At 35.9% G+C, this 27,088-nt stretch overlaps 1 protein-coding gene across 1 annotated transcript in view; it reads right to left on the reverse strand.

Moving 5' to 3' along the window:
* The window catches only part of CNTNAP2 (contactin associated protein like 2), a gene marked incomplete at its 5' end in the record, with an annotated part of 444,129 nt that overhangs the window by 393,346 nt on the left and 23,695 nt on the right, over positions 1-27,088 (reverse strand). The window contains one exon of the mRNA XM_027896436.1: positions 1,458-1,629. Coding sequence (XP_027752237.1) covers positions 1,458-1,629 — 172 coding nt within the window. The remainder of the gene's footprint in view (positions 1-1,457; positions 1,630-27,088) is intronic.

A 27,088-nucleotide genomic window follows, 5' to 3' on the forward strand; every position in this document is an offset into this window, starting at 1 on the left:
GCTGCATCTTCACATTCTTTCCTCCAGGTTAGTTTACATTTCCAAAAAACAAATATTCGAAATAAACCCAAGCAATTCAAACTGTCAAATACACCCCTTACATGCGCGGAGGGCCTGCTGATGCAAAGTAGTGAAAGGATTCCTTTTTTGTTGTTGTTTGTTTGTTTATATGTGCAGCTTTTGCTTTTCTTATTAAACTGCCATCTTAATCCACAAGTCTTTTCACCTTCCTTCTGGTTTTCTACACGTATCCCAGGAGAGGGAAGAGAGCAAAAGTTAGGACAGGTGTTTGGCTCCTGGCCGTGGTCAACCCACCACAACTTGTTTACTATAAATTGATTTCAGGCAGGTAAGGCATTTTGCAAGACCAAAGCAGTATGTCATACTTCATTTTTTCACAATAGCACCCATCTCTTTGAAAGTCTCCTAATGTACACAAAGAAATGAAAAGCATATGTATTTCTTTACCTAGCAGATACTTACTGATGATATCCAAAGTCACTGAGCCTGTGGAACCTTCATCCTTGGAGATATTCAAAAGTCAGTTCAGGACATGGCCCTGAGTAACCTGATTTAGCTTTGAAGTTGGCCCTGCATTGAATGGGGCTTGGACCACATGAACTCCAGTAGTTGCCCTTTACCTGAATTATTCTACAGTTCTGTGATCTTGTACTCTTTGCTTCCTTCATAGCTGCATTTAAAAAAGCTATTTTCAGCTTTTCAGCTGAATGGGTTTTATATGCAGGTAATTTTCATGATAAGTCAAGGTGCCTGCATTAAGGAGTTGGGCTACTTGCTCTTTCCCTGTCTTTCCTAGTATTTTCCTTTTTCTGCCAACAAAGAAACAATTAATCAGAAGCAACATAAATAAACACACATAAGTGGATGAAAAAGTATGGCTCAGAGCAAAAGGCTGCCCTAATTCTGAATTACTCTTCTCAGTTTGAGAATGAAAACAACAAACCAACTCAGTAAGCAGTATTTTAATAACATTTGAGCATTTATTACATGCACAGATATGCAAACATGTAGACTGCTTTAGTTCTCTGAGGAATTCAGTGAATCCAGAAGGCACTGAAGCAAGGAAGCACAATTTCTAGTTGCAAAATATCTCCATAACACTCTAAGAAAGAGACAAAATATGTGAAGAGTTTCCTTTATTCAAGGCAGCCCTATTATTGATCTGGAGCTGAATCTGACTTAAAAGAACTTTTCACCTCGTCCTCTGCCTGTAAATGGGGAGATTTGAGACATGCCTTCCACTGCATCCTACACAGTCCACAATTTAAAGCCATCTTCTCCATCACCTAAGCATGATTCCCTCTGCTAAAAAGGTAGGACCACCTTGATATGATCACTGACAGTGTCTGGATCATCTTTTCTGCATCACTGTATTTTTTCAAAATATGCAGGACATATCAGTGTATCATACTATGGGTGATCTCTCTGCAACTTACCTGTCAATAATGGCACACATGTCAATGGTGACATTAGCAAAGCTTCCCAGCTGGCCTTGCTCCACTGCATGCAAATCCACTAGCTGATCATCCACGTGAATAAACTGCATGCATCCTTGAAAAGAATGTTGAAGTAGCGAGTGATCCGAGTCATTCATCTGCACAGGAAACCCTGTAGAGCACCAAAATAAAGATCATTATTAACTGCATATACTATTACTAAAGCCAGGTTTTTTTCCATAGAAAAAGAGAGATGTTTTCTGGATGAGAGAAGAAAAAAAGGCAATGTGGAAAGGATTTATTATGCAGTTATTCATTAACATGGAAATGTTGCTAATTAATTGGCTGAACCTGAAAGAGTTTTTATAGTACAGCTATCAATTAATTTTTGTCTAAATGGTGGAAGTCTTGTGCTACCCTTCTCCTCCTCCAGTCCTCTGCTTTTTGTCATTCTTTCTCTCTCATACAAATAATAAGGGAAGCGGAAAAGGATTTATCCCCTTGCTATATTTTAGGAATCTCATTCCAATTTCTCTGATTTTTCTGAATAAAAATGTATTCCATGTATACCATGAAGTGAATTTCCAGTTCAGCTTTCACTAGGACTAGGCTTCCTCTCTTTGTCATTTTGTCTTTTCGTTCATGGGCAATGAATACTTGTGCTGGAAACTTTCTGTAAACTTGAAAATAGCCCTAAAATCTAATGTCCTGGGCCACTTCTGAGGAATCTGAGGACATTCTGTAGTATTTTCTGTTTCGACCTGAATATATTTATTTTCTTGTCTGTCTGAAGGTGAGATGAGAATGAATTAGTGTCTTGCTCAGGCTAAAAGGCAGTGAAACAGAGGATCTTTGTATGCAATTGTCAAACTGAATGCCCTTCAGAAGTGAATGTGTCAATTTACTTGAGAAACACATCCTTGATAAGACAGTGGAAAGCCTCATTCACTACTTATAAATCTTTAACAATGACCTCCCAGAAAAACCTTCAAGAAAATAATTTAGACAGAATCTGTTTAAGAGGTCCGTGAGATCATAAAGGAAGAGAGAGGGGCTAACAACAGTTTATGGGTAAAAAAAAAGTAAAAAGTCTGAAAATGCATAATGGTTTAGCAGAGTTCAGCTAGATAGATGATCAGCCATGATCTATCTGTCAAAGGGTAAAAGAATCACACGCATTTGTTTTGGCAGATAAAACAGGTTATGAAGCTCCCATTCCTTTCCCACTTTCTGATCCAACTTTCCTATCTCCAAAGCCTTAGTGCCTTCTTTAACAGCATTTGTGGAGACAGGAGAATTACAGATTATCAAAGTGATACTTTGAACAGCAGCAGGAACAAAGGGAATAAACGTAATTTTAAATTCTGTTCCCGAACACAGTTTATCACATTTCACACAAGTAGCTGAATTGGCTAAAAGAGAGGGCAAAAAGTAGAGGACAGAAACAAGCCACTGTGGCTTGAGGACAGATGATGCCTCATTTGGCACCTATTAGTAAAAAAAACCCCAAGTTAAACGTTAGTCTTTCCCAAAATACAATGAAGTCACATTTTAACTGAAAGGTTTTGCCAGAACATTCATATAATCAGTAAAGCTTTTAAAGGTTTTCTGAAACAACCTTGCCCATCATCTAAATTTACTGTTGGTAACTCCTAAATTCCCCCTACTCACTTAAGTAAACATTTACTTCAGAGTTCACTGGTTGTGGCCCAGAATTAATCAGGGATGCTATAGTAATTAAGCAGTGACAAAGCTAAAAGTTAGCTCTGAGAGGTATTTTAAGAAGTTGGGCAAAGGCTTGCCTTGGGGTCATATCCCCTTTGGAGTAAAATTGCAGGGAGTCACAAACTGCTATGGGGAAGGTAAATAAACCCCTCATAGTAACACACATCCACTGGAGAAGGAAAGCTCCTAAGGATCCCACAAATGCCTAACTAGTGCATAACAACCTCACTTTTATTTTGGATTGGCAGAAAAATCAAGTTGTAGGGACATGATTTATATTGCCTTCCCATTATGTGCATTGACTCGTGACTTATCTGATGAAAAGGGGACAGGGCTTTCAGAAATCTGCCTCCAACTTTTTTCAAGTCTTTCTTTCCAGTGACTTATTAAACTGTTAAAGGCTTTACATACAACAGTACAGAGAGACAAAAGTGCAAGTTAATTCTCTGTTTTCCAGAGGATGCAAGCACAATATTTGCATGTTCCTAATAGGTGATTTCTCCAATTATATTTAAGGACGACACTCTTGCAGCATAACTATCTGTTTTTTAAAATGTCACTAAAAGTAAACCCTATAACTGCTTCGAAACAAGAATCCCCAAACTAACACCAAGCACATGGTCATTTAGATCTTCAGTGCATTAGCAGAGCTGTGCAGGAAACCTGTGTATCATCATCCAGTTCAGAGCACTTCCACAATTCCTTTGTTTTAAATATTAAATTCAAAGTTTCCAGCACTGGGATAAACTCTTAGCAACGTTAACGTAAACTCAGAACAGCCAAAGAAATTAAAGTTATATCTGAATATATGAAAGATTATCCACTATCCTTCAAACACTACCTAAAAAATAAGTTTAAAATCGAGAGTCACAATTCACTATCCACAGCATAAAGAGTATGAACTAGATATCTAAGTTACAAATGTATTGTTAGATTTAGCAATATATTTAAGTAAATTGCTATTAATACTTGATACCGTTCAAGAACGAACCATAGAGGTATTCCAATATGTGATTCTCAGCTTCACTGCATTTAAGTATTGGCGTACACAACATTAGTACACAGTTATTACTGCTCTCTAGGACAGTCTCTGTGCTTTGCTACTGGTTAAACCTGCAGACAGGAAAGTGGAAGCTGGGTCCCTCAGCTTTGGTGAAGACCTCAGATCCCTGCATTCACTGACTGGTGGTGGAGGCAGTCGTGGGATGGAGTGGCTGGAGGTGGCAGCTGCTCCAGCCTAACTACACAAATTAAGCTTTCCTCTATTGCCCAAGACTGTGGTGTACACTGAGCATTAGTCATCTTGGGATTCTGATTTTTGCTGTAGCTATCAACGGATGAAAGCTGTAATTTTCTCATTCATGTGTCTTTTTTTTTTTTTTTTTTTGGTCTGTCTTGCTGCTACTTCATTTGCTGTTTTTAGTCATGTAAGAAAACTGGAAGGAGGTGAGGGGGGATTATGCACTATTACAGCACATTGCATAAATTGTCTGTGAGGCTGACTGGGCGTCAAGGCATTTCAGTCCTGCTTTACTATAACAGATAGTTATGCAGAGATAATTTCAAAAGCAACCAGATAAGCCTTATATATAAAACCTACACTGGTTTGGAACTACTAATCTAATGCCCATTACTTTTAGTGGGAACTGAACATTTTGGATGATTCCAGTGTTGAGCAACACTTCTGCCTGAAACATAAACCTCTAAATGACCTGGTACCTTGTGGTTGTTAATTCAATACACACGACAACATCATCTCCTTCCAGATTTCCATTATTGAGACATGATTCACTTCCTCATCCTTCCCACAGTGAATGAAATTTTAAATAAATGAAGTTCTATAACCAAAGCTGACAGTAATGGTGTCACTAGAAAGGCTAAATAATGAATGAACAATTTGGACAGTATTGTATTGATTGTGTTGACAAGAAACTGTGTACGTTTACAAAATGCACATAAAGAGCAGTTTAGACATTTAAAACAACGTTTGTGCTTATGATTACAAATGCATTTTAAAGTAGGAAAACGGTTATCCTGTAATTTCTACATCTTTCTGGCTTTTTCCATACAGAATTTTTATCTTACAATTTTATTTTTCACATTTTAAGACTGCAAAGAGATGGATTATCCTGCAAAGGTCAGGCATGGATTAAATCCGAAATTTCCTGCATTTGCTAAAATTTATATCCAGGACTTCATTCTGACTTACCAAATACAGAACAGCCAAAACTCTAGATCCAGCTCCTGATCCTATTTTAAACTTGCAAGAAAAATCAGGAAATCTATAATTTTAATTAACGCTCTTTTCTATGTTAGAAGTCTCTTTAATAAACTAAAATGAAAAATAATAAAGTTAATTATGGTAAGTATAATAAAACACTTATGAAATAACAAAAAAAAAATATTCATTTTCCAGTCAAGATCTATTATGTCTGACTTCCAATCGGCTGAACAATGTTCAGTCAAAGGCATTATAAGAAGGGAAGTTGAAGTAAGAATACATTCAGGTCCATAGTACAATAATGGAAGAACATACAGTCAGAACACATCTTTAAACATCTGACACACTACTTGTTTCTGAGGTCTGGCCTGAAATGAATCTTAGATATCTAACTGTTAGTTTGTATTGTCTTCAGCTAGTTGCACGGGTAGATAAAGGATCTAGTAATCAACAGAAAAAGTGACCGATCTTAATTCTGAAAGTGATTTATATTTGTAGGGTATTTCAAATATATACCCAGGATCCCTACTGTGCAGAATGTAAGAAAACAAATAAAATTTTTTATTGGCACGATAAATAGCAGTGCAGCCTCATTCAAGTAACAATTAATTTTCAAATTTTCTACACACATCAAACAGAGTTAAAAGATGTTATTCTGAACCCATAGAACAAAATTAAATTCAGTGCCTAACAGTGTACTTAGATTGAAGATAAGTTGATTTTTACATGCTAATAAGTAGGAATAGACATTAAAAGAAAAGATCAATCCACCTACTGACCCAAATTTGCTGTAGTATTTTATCCTTGTTTCAATCAAATCAGAATGAGGTCCTTAGTGTGAAGTAGAAGACAGGCAATAACTTTGGAAAATAGAAGGTTCCTGCTTCAAAATCATGAAATAAACCAAAACAATTGCAGAAGAGATGAACAACATAAGTTAAAATAGATTTTTTTTTTTCATTTTATTGCATCTCTTTAAAACTACAGAAATGTTCAAAAACACACACATATACTTTCTAAGTATTTGAAGAAATACCAGGCTAATAAAGGAGGTTTCAACAGAGCGATACCTCTTTTTTTAACCCCAGTCATCATTTTGTATTAGGGAACAGGAGGACTAAGGATAGCATTTGCGAAACATTTGGATCCCATTTCTAGTAACTTTAAGAACTGTTCTGAAAATCATTGAAACATATACTGGTGAAAATAAAGATGAAAATAAACATGACTTCAGAGTCTTTCAGCTTGGTGGAATGCAGTAAGGCAAACCAGAATGCAGATTACAATTTTTCTGTATGTGTTTGAATAAGTAATTTTCTAATAAATTAATCTTTATTTTTCCTTCATTGTGTAGCATACACAGAAAAACTGAGGTTGAATGCAAGGCAGTGCATTCTATCTCAGCAAATGCAAATTACTGACCTTAAAAACCCAAATATGTCTCTATACACAGAAAAAAACTGGAGTTTACTAATGCTAGAGCTTAGAACAAGAGGATTCTTGCTTCTAGCACTCCTGGGACACACAGGGGCCCCAACGTAAAACAATAATGAAGTCTCCAGTGGACTTCACAGAATCTTCTCTGTAAATATAAAATGTGGTATGCTGAAAAAGTTTAAGAAAAATTTAACTCTTGGATCAAGGGTTGGACTTGATGGCCTCTGGGGTCTTTTCCAACCCGGTTGATTCTATGAATATAATCTCACAAGACTTGGCAGCACTTTCTACCAGGTGTGGTTCCTCATTTTTTTTGTCTCTAACCTAACAGTTCTTGATGAGACTGAATTTTTTTTAAAAAAATCTCTCTAGCTGAAATGCAAAGAATACCGATATAGTGTTGGAGATGGGTTTGGTAATTTTCATCTTATAAACAACATCATTGTGGTGGTTAAACAGTTTTGTATTGTAAGTGATTTCTAGGCTAAAAATCATGGTGGAGCTGAAGCTTCAACTCTCACCATGTTGCAAGTGGTTGCCATGGACTACTGGCCAAGGAGCCAATGTCAGCTGGGATTGGATGGTTCACGGCACCACAGCAGCTCGACCAGTCCTTGTTCTGCCCTGTTACTGTCCTATGCATATATTCCCTACCTATCATTGTGAGTGGATTTGCATGCTCCACCTCCCTTCCAGTCCTTTCCACCCCAAACCCCTTAAAATCCCTCCATTTTGTTTTAATAAACGGATCAGCCTTGGCTGTTGCTTGTACTGCACCTATCTTGTCTCCTTGCCTCTTTTTTGAGCTGTGTGAGTGAGCAAGAGTGCGTATGCAGTAGCTAGCCGCTAGCTTCTACTAACATCTACAAGCTAGCCACAAGAACTCCTGACGCTGGTCTGCTCCTTCCCCTTTTTCAAAACTGTGTCGATATAGCACTGTGAATTTCCTTTGCCATGTGCCAGAGAAATTCTAGGGTCATGTGAACAAACCATAGACATGAGTCATGTGTAGCATATGAGGTTACCTGAACATGTAATTATACTGGTATTGTTTATAAGTAGGAAAAGAAACGGCAGATAAGAAAAAGCCCAAAAGATACTCATAAAATTTGAGCAACTATCTGTTAACAGACTAAGTTCAACCCACAGCACAAGTGTCATGAATACTCTTTTACAAGATCTTAAATGGCTAAGATTATAGCCTAGAAAAAACGTAGCAGAATATAGTTGGGAAGGTCCTCACAAAAGCAGAAACAAAACCCAGGCAGACCATCTTTAACAGTACATAGGAAAATTACCGACAGCAAAAAAGGAAGGATGAGACTACATTATAACTGTCTCTTTTCACCAGCTTTGTTGAATCATTGGTTCTCTCAGACTGCTGTGGAACTTAGTGCAAACAGCAGTGCACTTAAGAAGAACTGTTTTGAGGCACTTTTGCAAATGTGTGGCCATAGAATTTGAAATATTCAAACATATATGGGCCTTCCAGTTACAGTTGCCTTTTATTTTCTTATCATATCCCTTCATGAAGTGACTGGATCTGTCTTCTCTAAATCCTTGGACCTTCAGCTCCAGCTGAACTTTGGTTTTCCCATCTCCACCTTGGAGCAGTGGGCAATTTTTCTTGGGTAACCCATCCCTGCTTCTCCCTGGTGTGTTGTTTCCTTTTTGCATTTGAACTTATTGAGGTGTTCTCTTTTCCTGTAGTTATTGATACCTTCTTTTAAACAATATAAATTATTTAAATAGACCTGTTAAACTATGCAAAAAGCCCAGAGCTGTATGAATTGCATTAATTTCCAGACATTTATATACATACACTGTTTATTGTCCACTGGGAAAGAACAAGAAAATCGATCATAATGTAAATTGCTCTATTGTCCCCTTCATCCATATAATGTTCTCTGCTGGCTGTTAGATTGGGACTTCACGGTAGTTTTGATAGTGCCTAACATTAAGAACATTATTCTATTTAGGGGGGTTTTGCTACAAAGATGATATTTTAAGCACTCTAATGCATTGGTAGTTAAAAGGAGTATGGAACGCATCTGAGGGAAGGTGCTGAGAGAGAACGGGATAAAAAAAGATTGGGAAATTGCATCTAACCTCAGTGTCTCCTACTCTTTCTGTTGCTCTTAGATTCTCAGTCACTAATACCAAAGTAATATTGATTTTGAGCCAGTGAGGAAAAGAGGCAACAATTTAGCAGCCACTGTTATTCAGATGGCATAACAGGGATGTCAATCTCCAATCCTTTTCATTTCCTCTCTCATGTGGTGTTGTGGTCTAAGCCAAGATGGAAATAAAATTTAAAGATTTGCTTGGTTTGGAAAAGAGACTAAGATAAACAAGGATTTTCTCTGATTGTGGCTTGGATCTTCTGAATTTCTTTAAAGTGAAAGACCAGGTTTCTGAATTTTGTATCTAAAGTGACCAAAAGAAAATGTATATGAATCAAACGAGTACAAAAGATAAAAAAAAAAAAAAAAGTCACTCAGCACCTCTTGGAAAACTAATAAAGATGTTTAGAGAATCTAAACTATTCCATTGACTTCATATAGGGTTTCATGTGGCTAAAACTATAGATGTCATTGCAAAAAAGAGGAATGTTTTTACATTTGCAGTTTAATCTCATAAGTTCTCACTCAACAAAGCATGTGAGTAAACACATAAGTCCATGTATCCAGAGGTTTAATGTGAAAAGCTTATTCTCTCAAATTATTTACCTTCCTACATTGCAGGTAACATCGTCTTGATAATGTGGCTTCAAATAGCACAGGTTACAGAATGCAGGAGACCAGCTGCCACATCCTATGTAATTTTATTATCAGCAAATTTTGTCTGTGTTAAGAGTATGGTAAGTAGTGAAGTCCTTATCACATACGTGATTGTAAGCTAGCCTTGAACATAATGACTCAAAAAATACTTCCACAAATTACCTGGACAGGTTGCAAATGACTGTACATATACTTTCTAGGCTCTTTCAGATCACATACCCTGGGTTCTGACTTTTTTTTTTTTTCCCCTCTATTTTTGCCTTTTTAACTTAAAAATTTTGTAAACAGGATTTTAAATGCAAGTGAGAAAATGGAAATGTACCATTTTGGGGATTCCTCACAAATAGAGAGCCTTTCTTTTATTGCAGTCAGTGTGAAATGACAGCAATCATATAGCACTGCTTCGTACAGAAACACATATTTGCATTTCACTCTTCATTTTCTAACCATCAGAAATCAATGTGCTTCTGCACAGTACCAGTCACAGTCAGGTCTTGTTTCTACATGTCTACATTTAGCATATTTCGTTACCATGTTGGCAATTTGCAGAAGTCTGCACATATAAAGCTGTACTTTTGTATTAGAAGGCACGGGGCACGTCTTGTAAGCAGGAATACTTTGGTAAATTTTGATGTTCACTGTAATATTCATACGGGAAAAGAACTAATTTAAGACCAGTTCTAATCTGGGAGAAATTAATGGGAATATATGTATTCAATTTGCCTCCACATCTATCCATGACAGGAGCAAAAAGGAGAGAAAAAGGTGAAGAGAAAAAGCAGAATATTGCTACCATCAAGCAACTGTAAGTACAACAATTAGCAAGACTGTAATTCTCCAAGTTTGACTGGGCAGTACATCCTAAAGAAATGCATCTTGGTAAGAAACCTGATTTACTAATCATTAATATTTAACCTTGAAATCCAAGGACACTTTATCACAATGAATAGATGTTACCAGAGGCCTATTTTTAAGACAATAAGGTTAGAGAAAGGCAGTAGCTGATAGCACTTATATAAGAACATAAAGTCAGAAATTTCTTGATCTGGACTCCAGTTAAGAATGATCAGATTATTCTGTTTGAATGACTTTGCCTTCTGTTATGCAGAGAACTATTACAGACACTTGATTTCTTTTGGAAGAGTCAACTTACAACTAAAAAGGAGCTAATTTCTTTTTAAAAAGGTAGATTTACCTTAGAATTAAAGTACCTCCACTTAAACCATGAAGACAGTGAAGGTTTCTGGAATTCACAGGCATTCAGAGCTTCGTAAAAACTTGCAGACAAGACATACACACATACATACACACATATACACAAAAGGGAAACTGCACTCAAAAAAGTTCAGTTATTGTCATGGATCTTTCACATATCCATTTTACAGTAATGGTTGTTCATAATTGGAAAATACAGAAAACAGGTACAAAATTATAGCAGTGCCAGCCTTCAGGAAAGAGGAGAGAGGTTTGACAGGGTGAATTTTTATGAGTCATGTCAACTAGATTGCACCAAATTGGTCTGATTGGCAATAACACAAAGCAGCTACTTATTTTGAAAGACATTGAAATCTATCAGATAAGGCATTACAGGGTAAATACTGGATAGAAATGGTCCCAAGTAAAACCCACAACAATATAAAATAAATACAATGATATACATGGAGAGGTATAAACTGCTTATTTCTAAGCTTACCACAGCTATCAAAGCTAATACTGATGATTTATAAGCAGAAACTGTTATTCCATTATGTCACTACATTCTCAATTCATATTCTGAACTCATGTTCCCATGAGTTAAGAAGACACATCATTCAGTGCTGTGAATTCACAAAGGAAACATAAGAAAATTTTTGATACACACAAAACAAGGAACTAGTGGCTGGAGAGTGAAAGGTCAATATTCCAAAGATAGCAAAAAGTGCATTATAAGAATTGTATAGTTGCTATTCAAGAGAAGAAAGACTTTGGAAAACAACATAATTATTTGAAAACTACAAACTTACCTAAATCAACTACCCAAACTTATAAATGTTCTTTTAACCATGTGTTCTGACAAACTTAATATACCAATATACCAAAACCTAAAAAGCTTTCACTATCAAATTTACTACAATATTGCCTTCTCATATGACAGTGAAATCTGAATTGTATTTGTAGAATACAAGTATTATCTTTCAGAGGAAAATTATCAGAGATGTTCCTTATATATTTTTCTAACTCTACTGTCTTCAAAAATATTTGCAAGGATGCAAAGATATAAGCAATGTCTATCTCCAAAATATTCAACCAAACTACTGAATATAGACTTCTATGCCAATATTGTCACCCAAAATATTATTCATATCCCTCTTTTTGACAAGGGCCCCTTTTTGAAGTTCACTACAACAAATGTACACCTAATGTACTTATATACATATTTATTTCGTCCCGTCTCCCTTACACCCTCTATTTTCAGTAATACGAGCAGATTAGAGAGAGAAAATATTTTCTAATCATTCAAGGAGGGAAACTCTGGACTCTACAGTCAGACAATGGGGTAAAGGGATTTACAGTGGTTTAAAATGGAGTTTGATAAATTAATGGAAGAAATTAAATGACAGCTTAGTGGAATTCTGGAGTTATAAATGAAGGTTGGGATTGAGATATTTGGTGTGTAAATTTTAATATTGTTAAGAGGAACTGAAAAAAGTGACTTGCTGTCTATTCATCATGTTTGTGCCATATTTCTATTATGCTAATACAGTGCTTCAGGGCTTCTGTTGGTAACCTGCAAGGGCATACATAGGTTTAGACTCTTTTTTTTTTTAATTCTTGATGTATCAGTAGACTTTGATGTATTTTCACCCTTTTATGAAGCACTGAATTGCCACAGCAAGACTGAATCTGACACAAGGAAGGCTGGTGTTCCCAGAGGTTTTAAATTCTTGAGTGACTCCCCTTGACCTGCTCATTTAGCATGCTCAGCTAACTGGAATGGCAGATATCTCTGGAGTGGCTAAAGGTATTTCTCTGTGGTTAAGAACCTTTTACCAGAATGCATAGGAAATTTCAAACCTAACAGTGGCTCCTGCGGGATTAAATGATTGGTGCTGCTACATGAGCTTTCCAATTCTTTTCGTGTAGTTACTAATAATCAGAGTACTTTTTTTTAAAAAATTTATTTTCCCTATGATCAAAAGTCAGGCTTAGGTTGCTGGGAATTTGTTGGTAAGAGATGTGTGTATGTAGAGAAAATGTTCCAAAATCTGTTGGCTTAAATATATACTTCATAGATGGAGGGAACCAGAAGACAATGACCTTTAACCCTCTGTTTCTAAGTCATAACTGAGACACCTTCGTTCTAAGCCATAATCTGAGAGTGCAGAGAAATTTAATAATGAATATACCTTTTAATAGTTTAAATTTTTTCCTTCCATTAAAAAACACAGTATCTAGACTACAAATGTTCAAATTTAAGTTTCTGTGGAGAGATAACATATTTTAAATTTTTTTTTAGTACAAGTAGTAAAGTGTGAGGAAGATTCTAAAGGTGAATTTTTTACACTCTGGATTTGTAGCTGCCTCTTGGCAACTTAAAAAAAACTTAGGAAAATATGCCTAACATTTTTGCTGCTGATGTTAGATTACAAAGAAATAACAGTTATTTCCCTTTTCTTCTCTGCCATTGTACTAGCAGCTCTTTGATAGGACAAAAAATGAAAAATAAAAAGCAAAACCTCTTCTTTTAAATATATTTACATAATTAAGTTTGATTACTTCTATTTCCAAATAACTACAGATTTTTTTTTTTTCCTAATTAAGACTGTGAATTTGACATTGGCATAGACTCTGTTGTCTTTTCCTTCAGGAAATTGTGTACTTCTGCCCACTGAGTGTGTAAAGAATGTCAACAGGATAACATACACAACCAATCTGTTAGTCACATTTCTTGACTGCTCTTCTTATTGGGTTCATTCCCTCAGGATTCTACACTGTTACTACTGTAAAATTATATTGAAAATGTCGTAAAACGTGCAGACTTCTGACTTGACACCAGTATTGAATGTTAACACTGTATATTTAAAAATGTCATTTAAAATATTGCCTAGCGATTTTGTCACAACATGAACAGTTAATTAAAATAATTACCCTGATAAAAATTATTATGTTAGTCCCAGGATGAATAATATACCCTGCTTTATCCGGGCTGTTTTATTTCAATTTATATTACAGGACACTGTTGGCAGGCATCATTCAAAAAACTTCCACCCAGTAGAAACCACGGTATGAATATTAGATCTGTGCCTGGTTTCCTTAGGCAGGTAAGACTTGATACTTCTGATATCTGGGATATCTACTAGCAAGCATGGAAATTGCTAAGATTGAAGCAAAGCTTCTGACCTTGCAGATGTCTTTCCCTCAACCTACTTCTTCCATAACTTTTCAAAGTTCTGTTCTGGCATTTTTTGCATAAGTAGTACTGGCAAATTTTACTCATAAGGTATGTGCATAGCTGCATTTAAGAGCATTTGCAGATGCTCACTGGGTAGCAAATGCATCCCTAGTGTATCTTGTATATCGTTACTTGCCCACTATTGCCCTAATTTATGTAACTCTGTGTTCTTGGAACAGGTTTGAACAGCTCTTATCTGCTTTAGACATTCTCATGAAAGTTTTATCTTCCAAGCTCTTTTTTTGATAATTCATAATGATTTATCAGGTTTACATATTTGCATAAAGAGCACTGTATCAAGGCAAATGAATGATCTGTAAAAAGGAAAAGAAAAAAGTATACTGACATTGCACCTGCAGTTACTGTTAATTGGCCTCCATTAACTTCAGTAGAGGAAAGTCAGTTTACCACTTGAGAACTTTCTTCTTTCTTCCATAAGTTAAAAGGCTTCTTGGGTTGAGTCCTGATAACAGTTTACACTAAACTTTGAAGAACTTTATATGGTAATAAGGACTGTTCCCTTATGGATTTTGGTACTGTGAATGGTAAATAATATAAGAATTTAAAGTAATAAGAATTTTAGAATAAGGTTGCTTCTCATATTTAAAATGCAAAGCTTTATTACAGACACTGGGGTAAGGATTTACCCTACGCAAAGAGAGACATGTCATTTTTGTTTTCAGATGAGCTGCTCTGTCCCGAGACTCATGTTAAATCTAGAAACAGAAAGATTAAAAGGAATAAGCTTTGAGCTGAATGTACTTGACACTATCTCATTAAATCTGGCAGAATCTGAACTTTAGAAGTGCCTTTAGTTGTCCAGAAACACAGCTGTTTGATTGACATCATGCTACAAGTGGAGTCCCCAGCATATAAATGAATATCCCTGACTGGAGATAATGCCCTGAGCACATGAGAAAGCAATCACCAAAGAGTCATAGTCTCTTATTAAGGTATGCATAATGTGCTACCATATCCAGGTGACCTGCAAAGACTCTGCACATAATAAAAAAGAAAAAGTAATAAAACCTTTTCCCCACTACTGAGAATTTCCACTATTCAGATATACAGGATTTTCTCCCATTTCCATTATCATGTATTTATTCACCATTCTTTGAAGTCCCTACTCTCCTTTATGTGTGTTTAATCTTTTCCCCTTTTTGCAAATTCTCTTCTCCCAGTTTTCCACTCCGTTTCCTGCCACAATCTTACCTTCTGCCCATCTGTATCTTTGTTGCTCTTTCTAACATCTCTTTTCCCTGGTTCACTGATATCTTTCCCTTCTGTTTATGACTTCCCATTTTCTCTAATACCAACCTTTTCTTTTTTTCAACTTTCTTATTTCTGAAGAGATGTAAAAATAACCATATGGTGTCTAAGGTTACCAGCAATAGATTCTCTGGAAAAAAAACATAGCAAGGCTAGGGTGATGCATCCACTGGTATACTCCCCTGAATTCCTTTAGTGTGCAACAAAGGCACAACTTGAACTAGTTTGCACACTTGTATTTAATATCTGTTGATGGACTTTTCCTCTGTGAAGGGACATAATTGTTTTTGGAAGCCAGTTACACTGATCTCATCTGGAGCAGTGTTTTGCATTTGAATATACTTGCATTAATTTTAAACATGCTATTAATGCTTGGCGTGTCAGAAACACTGAATAGTCATTTCTTATGCACATTTTCCATGCCATTCATGACTGCTTAACTAGATCACATCCTTCCTCACCCAAGAACAAGATGAGAAGCTTTTTCTGTTCTTAATCTCTTCTCATACATAAGTCTTGATCAGCTTTGACACCCTTTTCATAACTCTTTTCTACTTCTGCTATATTTTTCTGAGATGAGCTGATCATATAAAAATGGGCACAACATTCAAAAGGTGAGGGGACATAATTGATTTATATAATGGTACTAGCTCCCATTTTTATTGCTTGTCAGCTCAGTTACTGGAAGAACCTGTGATAAGGAATTTGGTTTAAAGCTTTTTTTGAAATTCAGATATATCAGCTAGACTGCAGTTTATCCATATGCTTACTGACTACTATGAACAGCTGTGAGCTCCTCTGCAAGAACCACATAGATTCTTTTCATCCATAAATTATTTCTATACCTAATCTGATTTTTATTAATTTGTGTCCAGAAATCAGATTTATTCTCAGACCCTTCCTGTTATTCTTTAAAAATGCAGTTGACAAGAGAGTTAAATAATCAGTTAATGTTTATTTTTCATGTTTGACTGCCTTTAGAACTCTCTGGTAAGGGCTATCTGGTCCTGTCAATGTTTCTTCACTTAGGTACTCAAAATATCCCCTCACTGCAGCAACTAGGTATTGCTGGATCCCTTGGTTCCTCCTTGTTTCAACACAACCCTTCTGTTTGATACTTCCATCTTTTTGCATGTTATCTGACAGATCCTCGTATGAAATCCGAGTTCTGCTAGGCCAGCTGCTGTCTAAGTCTCCTGAGTCCCAGGTATCTCCAGGCCAGAGATGCATCAGAATACATGAAAGTTTCTTGTTCTACCAGTATTAATTCATTCCCTTTGATGATAAAAGAAAATATTCTCTGATTCCTTTACTATAAAAATATCCCACAAGAAACTATTTATCCAGTATTCAATGTACAGTTCAAAAGAAGTTCTGAAAAATAATGTTGGTTTGAGTTTAGCGTTTAAAGTATTGTCAATTTTCTTTTAATGAGACAACTTTTCAGTGGACAAAACAGGTGATGGACAAAATTGCAATGTTATATTTCAGCAGTATTTTTCATGTGAAGTCCAGGTGAAGCATGAGAAGGGAAAAAAGAAAACCACAGATAAATAAAACCTAATATGAATAAAATTACTTAGCTTACTAAGGACCTGCTTTTGCTTCTCTGTTATGCAAGCATTTATATCTTTTTAAAAGTACCCCCCAACATCTATGATTTCCTTTTAATCTCTCTCAAACTTGCATTCAATAGAAGTGTCTTGGTTGTCTAATATTAATCTATAAGGTGTAGTCAAAAATCAAGACCTCATTTTAGGGTTCAGTTCTTTTTCTGCACTGGAGATGAGAGACTCATATATTTAAATCAGAGCAAGAAACTAGATTTCTTTGATCTCTTTTAATGCCGTGGGTGCTCATGATACAATTACGCTAGTAACAGAAGTTACCAAATAGCCTCCACTAAAAAACTGATAGATAGATAGATTAGATAGATAGATAGATGGAATCTCTACTAGTTTGAGTAGTTTTTTGAGGAGGAAGGTGTTAATTACTGAATTAACATTGAAAGTGTTAAGAAATCACTTCTCTCCCTCAAAAAATGCTAATGTTCACATTAGTGCTAAAAGCCCCTTTTTTTCTTTTATGTCTTGAATTATTTGAAGTTATATATTTAAAAGTTTCTCTGTAAGTCAAGAGAGCTCAGAATCAAGAAAAGTCGAGTTTCTAAAGACTCACAATTTTATACTGAGCAACAGGAAAGAGGAGAAGAATATAAGTGCAAGACTCCTCTCAGGGTCAGCTGCTTGTGGTTCCACCAAGGAGTTACTGTATTATATGAAATGTTGACTTTTGGCCTGCATGAAAGAAATGAGCATTTGATGGAGAACCAGTGGGCACAAAAAAATCTATATGGAATTTATCTGTGTGCACTTGAGGAGGGGGAGAGGGGGAAGTAAAGAAAGAATACAAGGTTTCTGTTAAGTATTGAGGGAGGAAAAAACCAGTAAGCTCCAGTGAATGCCAAGGTGACTGTTCAGCTGCAGTGCAAGATGTATGCTCTGTGCCACATGATGCACGTGCGTCAGTGCTGAGCATCACAACTACCTTTTGGAACTGAAACCAGGAGGGAGACCCAAACAGCAGCTGAAGATTTCAAGTTAACAAAACTGACATGGTCAAGGATATCAATCTAGAAATAACTGGACTTAATTTTAAAATTTTAAAAATAAGGTCATTACAAACAGAAATTAACTGTCAACAATTGACACTTAAATCATAACTACATTGCTACTATTTGCCCATACTACCCTTTGATATAAGTTCCACTAGTGTCTACTGTCATTAAATGAAGAATCTTTAACTCAAGGTCCTCCTGCAAATCGTTTCCTATTCCCTAAAAATACAGAAACATTTAGATATTACTGCAAATTTATTTCAAAGTCAGGTGAGAATGAACACTTAGTTCAATTTTCATAAGAATATTGGGAAAATTTCATATTTCACTTTCTGTTTAACTGTGGGATCATTGCCTTTTAAATCTACATATTTTATACAAGTTATGCATACTGTATTTTATACAGTATGTGTTCAAATTTGCTTTCAGTAAGCAAAGCAAAAAGACTTTGATGTTTATACTACTTCAGTGGGACCAAAATTAATGTGGCTTGAATTTTCATTTCCAGCAAAATTTGTATATAAAATGCTCATGTTGATACCTAATCATGCATGAGGAGGTACTTGAAGGTAGTCCTTTTTTCAGGTTGGACATCTCAAATATTGACTGGCCTACATTTTGTTCTGTCATTACAATGGCTTACAAAAGGTTCTTTAAAGTGACAACAAGCAAAACAAACAAGTCCACCATTCGCAGTTACTAATTCATAACTACAAGAAGCATCCAGGTTTAATAGTTACCTTAAATATACTTCTTCACAAGCCTTTGATTTTGGAAGGGAGCTTACTAATGCAGGTATCTGCTGGGTGAGCCTGGGAATGGAAATAATTTTCAGACTCACTGACATAGCTTAGTAGCAACACGGCACTCAAAACTCCTAAACTTCACGATCATGGTGCTTTCTGTGACCTTGAAATGTAGACAATTCTTTTAAATGTATTTAGACAAAGTTCCAAAGGAGGAAAAATTGCAGGAATTGTTACTAGTGGCAGTTCTGACCTTGATAGCATGAGGAAGCAGCGGAAGGGAAAGAAAACTAAAAATTATTCAGGAGGCTGGACCCACGGCTTCAAATGACTAGTTATGCAGGAGTTTGAGCCACCACCTTATCTTTTATAAACATATGCTTCTCTGTCATTATTCTTGAATACAACAGGGAGATTTTTCCGAATACTATTTAATTGAATCTATAATGTGGTTTTTTTTCAAAAGTTCTATTACTTTGAAAATTGAAAATCTGCAGGGGAATGCTCCAAGCTTTAGAAACAGAGGAGGGAATTGCTCTTGCAATGGCCAGACTAAGCCACTCATTATGTAGAATTATTTTGCATTCAAGTAAATGAAATGCAAAATCTAGAGATGTTACTGTGAATATGCAGTTTTCAGTGAAGTCTTTAAACCGTCTTGCCCACAAAGATTTGCAGAGAAGCCAAAGCTTGAAGTCCTTTATTAAGCAAAGGTTTTACTGACTCTAAGGACCTAAGGAACAGCTTGACAGCAGTTTAGTATCAACAATGCCTTTCTGGAAATACAGTGTGGGTTGATTTTAGAATGCTCTAAGGAGAGTGCAGCCAGACCACTTGGGCATCACAATTTGCTTTTCACTATCATTACAGTATTCATTCAGCAGCATCAGTACAGGAGTAAGCCACAAAATAAGATAAGCAGGGAAAAATGCAGTAGCAGCATTTCCTGTTTAAAACCAAGGCCTACATTGGCTTTAGACCCATCATACTGAATAAATAAACAAGTAATCCCACAAGTGATTTAACTTGAATTTGGCTCTGCTGTGAGCAGGGAGGACTGGGTCACATGACCTCCAAAGGCCCCTTCTAACCAAATTATTCTATGATTTTAAGCACGACTTGAACTTGATAATACAAGTTCTGAATTGGGAATGCCTCAGAAGATGCAGATTCAGCTGACAGAATCTAGCATAGTCTAGAGATGGAATGGATCAATACGCAATGACAAACAGTAAAGTGAAACCTGGAGCCTAACATTTGGCAGTAGGAGAAATACTGAATATTAGAATTTATTGTAAATTACCAAGAAATTCTAAAAAAAGAGCCTTATTATGCTATTATTTCTGTCTCCTCTGAGGAATGCTGCTTACTGAAATGTTTCTCCTTATAAAAGCCTACATATCCTTATTTATTATTTTTCAAGAATATTCAGCTTTTACCTTTGCTCCTTTGGGAAACTTGCAGATGTGAGTTGCTTGATTCTGCTGCTGTCAGTTATCACGAATAGGGCCTTATTGCTCATTCAATCTCCAATTTCACTAGGAAATAGCAACTAGGTGCAACTTCTGCGAGTGAAGCCTCAGAATATGTTCCTTCTCATAAAATTCTTAGGCCCAAACTCCAGATTACTTTTGTGATAGCAATGATGACGGAGAGACAGGAAAATGTTACCTACTACTTTGTCTTTGCTGAAGAAATATACAATTGAAAACCAAAATTTAAAACGAATAATGACATTGTGACTGCATCAAGGATGAATTTGAAAAACTGGAAAATATACTTCAACCACCTTCTCTATCTGACCACATTCACCTATTTATATATTCAACCCATATGTTTTGATTTAGGTTCATTGCGTTCTGGGTACTTAATCATGTGTATACACACCAAGACTAAATTTGTTGCTAGTGGAGCAATCACACAATAGATTTGAAGCAAACTCCAGTTTTCTGTATTTGAAATTAAACTCCCTTGGTTGAGATATACATAACAGCACTCATTGCTACTCTTTGCATTATTGTATTGCAAGGAGTTTGACAACAACATCCTATTACCAAAGTAGGATGTTCATTTACTCTTAATTCCCTAGATAGAGATCAAAATCCTACTTCAATATGGTCTTTCTGCCTCTTTTGTTTTCCTGCATATACTAAACATGAAGTCACCAAACCTTGGGTTTCAATCTGAAAGAACTTATGGACGCATTTACATTATATTCTCACACAGAAAATCCCTCTGTCGTTTTGGAAGAGTTTTATTTACAGGCCAAGGAATCTAACTGAAAGCATTACTCTCTCAGTGAGTTGGGTGCACAATGCACTCTGTGCATTTGCTGTTGTTTTTAGCTGCTTCAAATGGGGAAGAATTTGTAATACTGGACCAAAGACTCCAACTGACTCCTTTGCAAATGATTGTTATTTGATCAAACTAAAGCAGATATAGAATTAGATACTAATAACCAGCAGAATTATGTAACAAAATCCTCAAAATCCCACTATTTTGTAGTCCACTGTCATTATTTTATCAGGAAATATTTTCCTAATTACAAATGCTTTAATCAGCTGAAAGATACCCACCATTAGCAAGCAGTTCAAAACTGTTACAGGTTCTTTTTGCTATTTTACTTGGTCTTGGCACTACAGTTCATTACTAAGCTAACAACAAACAAACAAACAAACAATCTGTTCTCTTCACAGGGACTCCAGCTAGCACTGTGTTAACATTTCCAGCAAAATTCACAACCACAAGGCTGTCTCTGTGGATTTCATTATAAACTCTGTTCATGTCCAGTTCTCTCTAAAGCACGCCCAAAATCAATATTTTGCTAACAGAAATGTATTTAATGGTTTTACTTCAAACTCATGTAAAGCCTCTGGTATCGGTTAGAAGCAGACAGAACAACATTTTTGGAGCTCTGAGAAATCACGCATGAACTCCCTTTCTGGGTTAGATTTTGACCAGATTTAAAGTAGTTTAATGAATCCAGATAAGTTTTGGGATTGCCAAGCATTTATTCAAACTTCCAGAATCTTACCATCAATAACTTTAATGACAATTATCATTTAAAAAGCCATAATCCATGGCCTTTCAGTTGACAGAAAAATCATGAGATATTTAGGCTGATATGCCTAGAGCTCTCAAACTTTTTCTGTCCCCGGTTATCTTTAAAAAGTCACAGAGAGCAGGAGAGGTTCTTGAGAATAAAAACATCAAATCACAAAGTTGGAAGGGACCCAGAAGGATCATCGAGTCTTCGCAGGACCATCCCCAAGAGTCAACCCATGTGCCTGAGAGTATCCTGTGAATGCTTCTTAAACTCTGTCAGGCTTGTTGCTGTGACTACTTCCTTGGGAGCTTGTTTCAGTACCCAAACATCATGATAGGGAATGGATTTTATCTGAATTAAAAATATCGAAAAGATACTTTTGCAAAATTTTGAAAATATTAAGGTGATTCAGTAGTCCAGTGTAGTGAACTGGTTGCCCTGATGAATAGGGACAAAAAAACTTTTCTTAAATTTCTTGCATATAAAACTACATAAGGTGAATTTATGTTAAAAAAAGTCTGACTGAAAACTCTTCAGCTCATACAATTTAACCTAAAAAATTTACTTTCTAATTAATTAAAGATGATCTAAGTGTCAAAGTTACCTAAACAAAGGTTGGACACAATTCTAGAGCCAATTTGGCTGCAGAATTCTCCTTACTTAAAGTGACATATACTAAATTGTTTGCAGATCAGAGGTTTACCTTCAAGTGAAGATCAGAAAAACTTACTGTAGCCTTCAGAACTTAAGAGAAATAACCCAGAAAAGGAAGATTTCAGATTACCTCCAGATAGGGATTTTGCTCTACACCATATTAGAAAAATACTGAACTAGAATTACTGTTCTACTGCAATGCAGGCACATAGCTATACTATCCTAATTGAACTCTTGGTCTTCTTATATTTCCTTTTTTATTTTTACACATTAATTGAAGTCAAACTGATCAGTTAGGGATTGAAGACTGTTGTTCAATCAGATATATGATCCTTTTATAGATTTTATCAATACAATATAAACATTATTCTTTTATTTTTAGTTTTACACACAACAAGATTTCCAGTTGCATTTCTACACATAATTAGAATGCTAAATAACTGCTTTGAAGACAGTTTAATTTATTTATATTTTCTGTTTGCTAAAAAAAGGGAACAAAAAAAAATCATGAAGATATACTGACCATTGAATTTAAACAAAAAAAACCAGTGAAAAAGTCCATAACTTTAAAGCTAAAAAACCCTCTAGAAATCCTACTGAGTGAGCTTTTCATGGAATTCAGTTTTTAAAATAAATTTAAATAAAACATGTCATTCTCTCAACTTGAGTATTAGATTTCCTTATTCCTCACGTGGCAGCATATACTTCTTCACTCAGACTTGTTGCTACTGTGCAAGTTGTTCCTGACTTTTACGTTGTTCAGAATTTGGTTACTCAATGAATTACAGAAAGGCACAATTGCTGTGATGGCATCTTTTCCAATTAAGGCCTTTGCAGAGATGCCAGTTTAACAAATGTATTTAATAACATTTATAGGTTTAGGAATGCTGGCTCACATTTCAATACAAAATACGTGTACAGTTTGTCCTTGAACTCTGAATGTCATAACACTCACTTATAGGAATGTGCTACAAGCCAATTGAAAGAACAGGCTTCAAAACAAACTATTAAATTCCAAAGAAAACTATACTGCTTCATGAGAGTTAGCCAAGAATGTTATCCTTTTCTAAAACCAAAATAAATACAAGTGATCCTGATGCTTTTATCTGTCAGAGAGATATTGAAGTCTTGTTCTTCACCTAGAATTACAGAATTCACATAAAAGGACGGAATAAAGATCCTTTCTGGTAAGAGAAGGGAGGGGAAAAGAAGTGGATGCAAAGGAAGTGAATGCTTTTGCTGAGAAAAGCAGAAAGGAATAGGGCCTCTTTGCTCTAGTTATGTTCAAGGTTAATTTTTAAAATGCCTCAGACAGGGCACTTAACCAGAAATATAAAAAATAATTACAACACAAATTACTAGGCTCCTTTTTAGCCACTCATTTTCAAACAGCTTTCTGGATTAAAAAAAAAAAAAAAACAACAAAAAACATTGCCAAGAAACTCAGATCCCACAGACAGAGATTTAACTAATTTAACTAATTTAACTAACTAAACCTTATATCCAGAGACCCGCGGTATCACAGCTGGGGTAAGACCACATAGCTGATTTAAACTTTGCAATGGAAAGTAATTTAAACAGGCAGTGGAAGAAATAGAGTTATGCGCTGATTCTTGACATTATGAGCCTTCATATATCAGCGAGTAGTGAGATGGGATAGGTTAAGATGAACAAGTCTTAACAGTCAGAAGGCTGTCAAGAGCAACACACAGTAACTAGAAATCCATAAGGAAACAAGTGACATAGATGTCTAGGGATTCGTATACTTAGTTATATATTTACTTTCTTTTGTCACCATTAATTGAGGGGTTTATTTTATTTTAAAATTATTCACTAAGTGGTTATTGAAAAAGTAGTTAATCACATATTAAAAAAATTAAAAAAATACTCAGCTACTCCTAACTACCTACCTTGTGTGGTAACATCTGAACACTTTACTACACAGAATTTAGCCAAACTTTTATCTGTTATAAATGGATTTTTTGAAATGTGTGTTAGTGTATTTCTGGTTTTCTGTCTGGGGAGAATAAAAGTCTTAATTTCCCCCATCAAGGCTGCTATTCAGAGAGAGAAATCTATTTTCCACACTTTGGAGAGTGTGAAACACATCTCCAAAAGATACTAATGGAGATAATTTTCTCAGTTTGTTATTTTGTATTCCTGTGGATAGTGGTCTGCACAGAGAACAACATTAACTGTGACCCAAATTATTTTGGAGGTAACTACAAATACTTACAAATCCACAAGTGATTCAATTTCTATCAGGAAACTACCTCATATGATTTAATGATATTTTTGTACCCCATTTTTGTATTTAAAAGAAAATGGAGAAAAGTGTGATTTCTCCAAAATAAAATGTAAGGCACAATTTTGCAAGATGAGGAAACCAATTACTACATACAGCATATAATAATTTGCTCATTCTTCATTACTAAGCTTTCCTTCATTAAGAAGTACGCATTTGCATATATTTTCTACTCACTTGGACTTATTTTAAAGCTGGATTTTATGTCGCCTCAAAATATGCCCTAAGAAACAGTTTTAAGAGCAGAAAAGTGTTGTGTACACATCGAAGTGTCTCTGTCCAGCCTGCATCTACTGGCTTTACTACACAGCAAAACTGGGAAGCTGACTTGAGAGTATGCATGGCATTTGCTTATTTATGATTCTGTGAGCAGAGTGGGACATCAGTCAGAGCATAGCAGTACTAAGAGAATTTTTTTACAGAAGAATATTTTGCATCTGGTACCTAAAGCCAATAGCCATCTCCAGTAGTGTGACAAATGCAGGACTTTAAAAGCACGGACACTGCAAAGAATTAAACTGATATTTGCTGTATGTTAGAGGGTTCCAGAAGAATGGTCGTAATTGTCCTTGTGTTGAGCTTGTCTGAGTCTAAGGTGGGTAAACAGGCCTGACAGACATCCTTCCCCAGAAATCCTTCAAGGACATTTTAAAGTGCTTCTTTGTGCGAGAAACCATCAAAAGTAGAGAGGAGGCTCAAAGAGACGGCCTTCCTCTGGAGTCACTGGAGCGTGTTCAGAGACACAAAGATAATCTACGCTGCAATTACTGCTATAAAAAAGTCTGTCTCCTGTAAAAGTAGCAGACAGACTACAACAACATTGAAGTCAGGTGCCTTTAGAAGTAAGTTCCCACACACACCTTTTTCTCTTACATAAACAAGAAAATGCTTAGACCATACTGACCTCAGTGTTACTGTCAGTACCCCAGCCTGACTACTTCTAGGGTAGCTCACCTGCTGCTATGCTAAAATGGAAGCAGCAACCTTACACAGCATAAAAGCTGGGCAAATATGTGTATCAATCCAAACCCCATGTAGCTGATGGCTAATACCTTGCCAGATAGTGTGAAAACAGGTTTCTCACGCTTTTGTTATGATTCCTCTGTAGTACTTTTGTCCTAAAAAAGGGATGTGAAGCTAAAGGTGACATAGCAGGATCGAAGGAAAATAGCTTGTGTTTCTCCAGACCATGTATAGATATCCTGTGGAAATCATGGTGTGGGTAAAAAAAGTGACTACAGAAATGTTGAAGTTACACTTAACTCTCAAACTGTTTCCTGTAATGCCCAAAGCCTGTTGAAGGGTAAAGGCCACTCGCTTAGGAGAAGTATGCAGGGAGATAGGCAATAACTAGTTAAGTATCAGAGATTACTGAAATTCTGAAGAGTCCTTGTTCAGTCCAATCTAATTATTTTATTCCTGGAGGCTGTAGCCTTCCCAAATGAAGAGAAAAGCTCAAAGTAGCTGACAGACTCTGAAACAGTACATAGCCATTGTGCCACACCACACTGAACATCCAAGGCCAATTGGGAAAACAGAAACAAGGCTCTATAGGATCACACACTGATGAAGCAGAAAACAAAAACTGTGGTACCTGCATCACGTTTACATATTTTTATTTGGTTTTGCCTGGGAAAAAAAAAAAAAAAAGCCCTGGAGGAATACCAGGACTATACTCCCTGCCTTTATACAGCGTGACTTTTACAACAGCTGTTCCCTCAGAATGGTGCATTCTCTCTCTACCTTCTGTATTTCCATAAGTATACAAAACTCACAGTGTTTGACATGCTGCTTATTTGGATACAAACATATTTTTAGAACTTTGAATCATTTGGCCTCATCTCCTATTTATTTGGGACTTTCTCACTTGGGTAAGTGCTACACGCCAGATGGTATGGTCAGGACTTTTAAACTTCATTCATATGTTTCAAGTAGAGTCTATCACATGCAATTTAGGTTCTGAAATACTTGACATCCTTAAATCTGTTGACAATATTGGTAGTATTAGCTATTCACAGAAAATGTAAACAATGGGGACATGTTTATTTTTCTTTTGTCAGACGTTCTTCTCAGTCATATGAAACAATTTAAACTGGAGTTTTTGATGTAACAGAAATGAATCATGACAGAGCTCATATGTTAGATTCTCTCTCTAGAAGAAGGAAATAATTGTCCTCTGTAATCTTACAAAAAAAGACTAAAAGCATGTTTAAAATCTTATTAAAATCAATTAATTTATTGATAGAAAATATGGGCCTCCTTTTAAAACACTGAAAATATGCATTTTTGCTCTGCTAATGTTTCAGAGTGAACTATAGGGTTTTCAATACTCAGAGATGCAAAGAGGGCCATCAATAAAACTTTTACCCTTGACTTTGGGAGGGCAGATTTTGGCCTAC

Source organism: Empidonax traillii, unplaced genomic scaffold (assembly GCF_003031625.1).
Source record: "Empidonax traillii isolate 1590-97213 ecotype Southwest subspecies unplaced genomic scaffold, ASM303162v1 scaffold496:size689020, whole genome shotgun sequence".
Taxonomy (NCBI): Eukaryota; Metazoa; Chordata; class Aves; order Passeriformes; family Tyrannidae; genus Empidonax; species Empidonax traillii.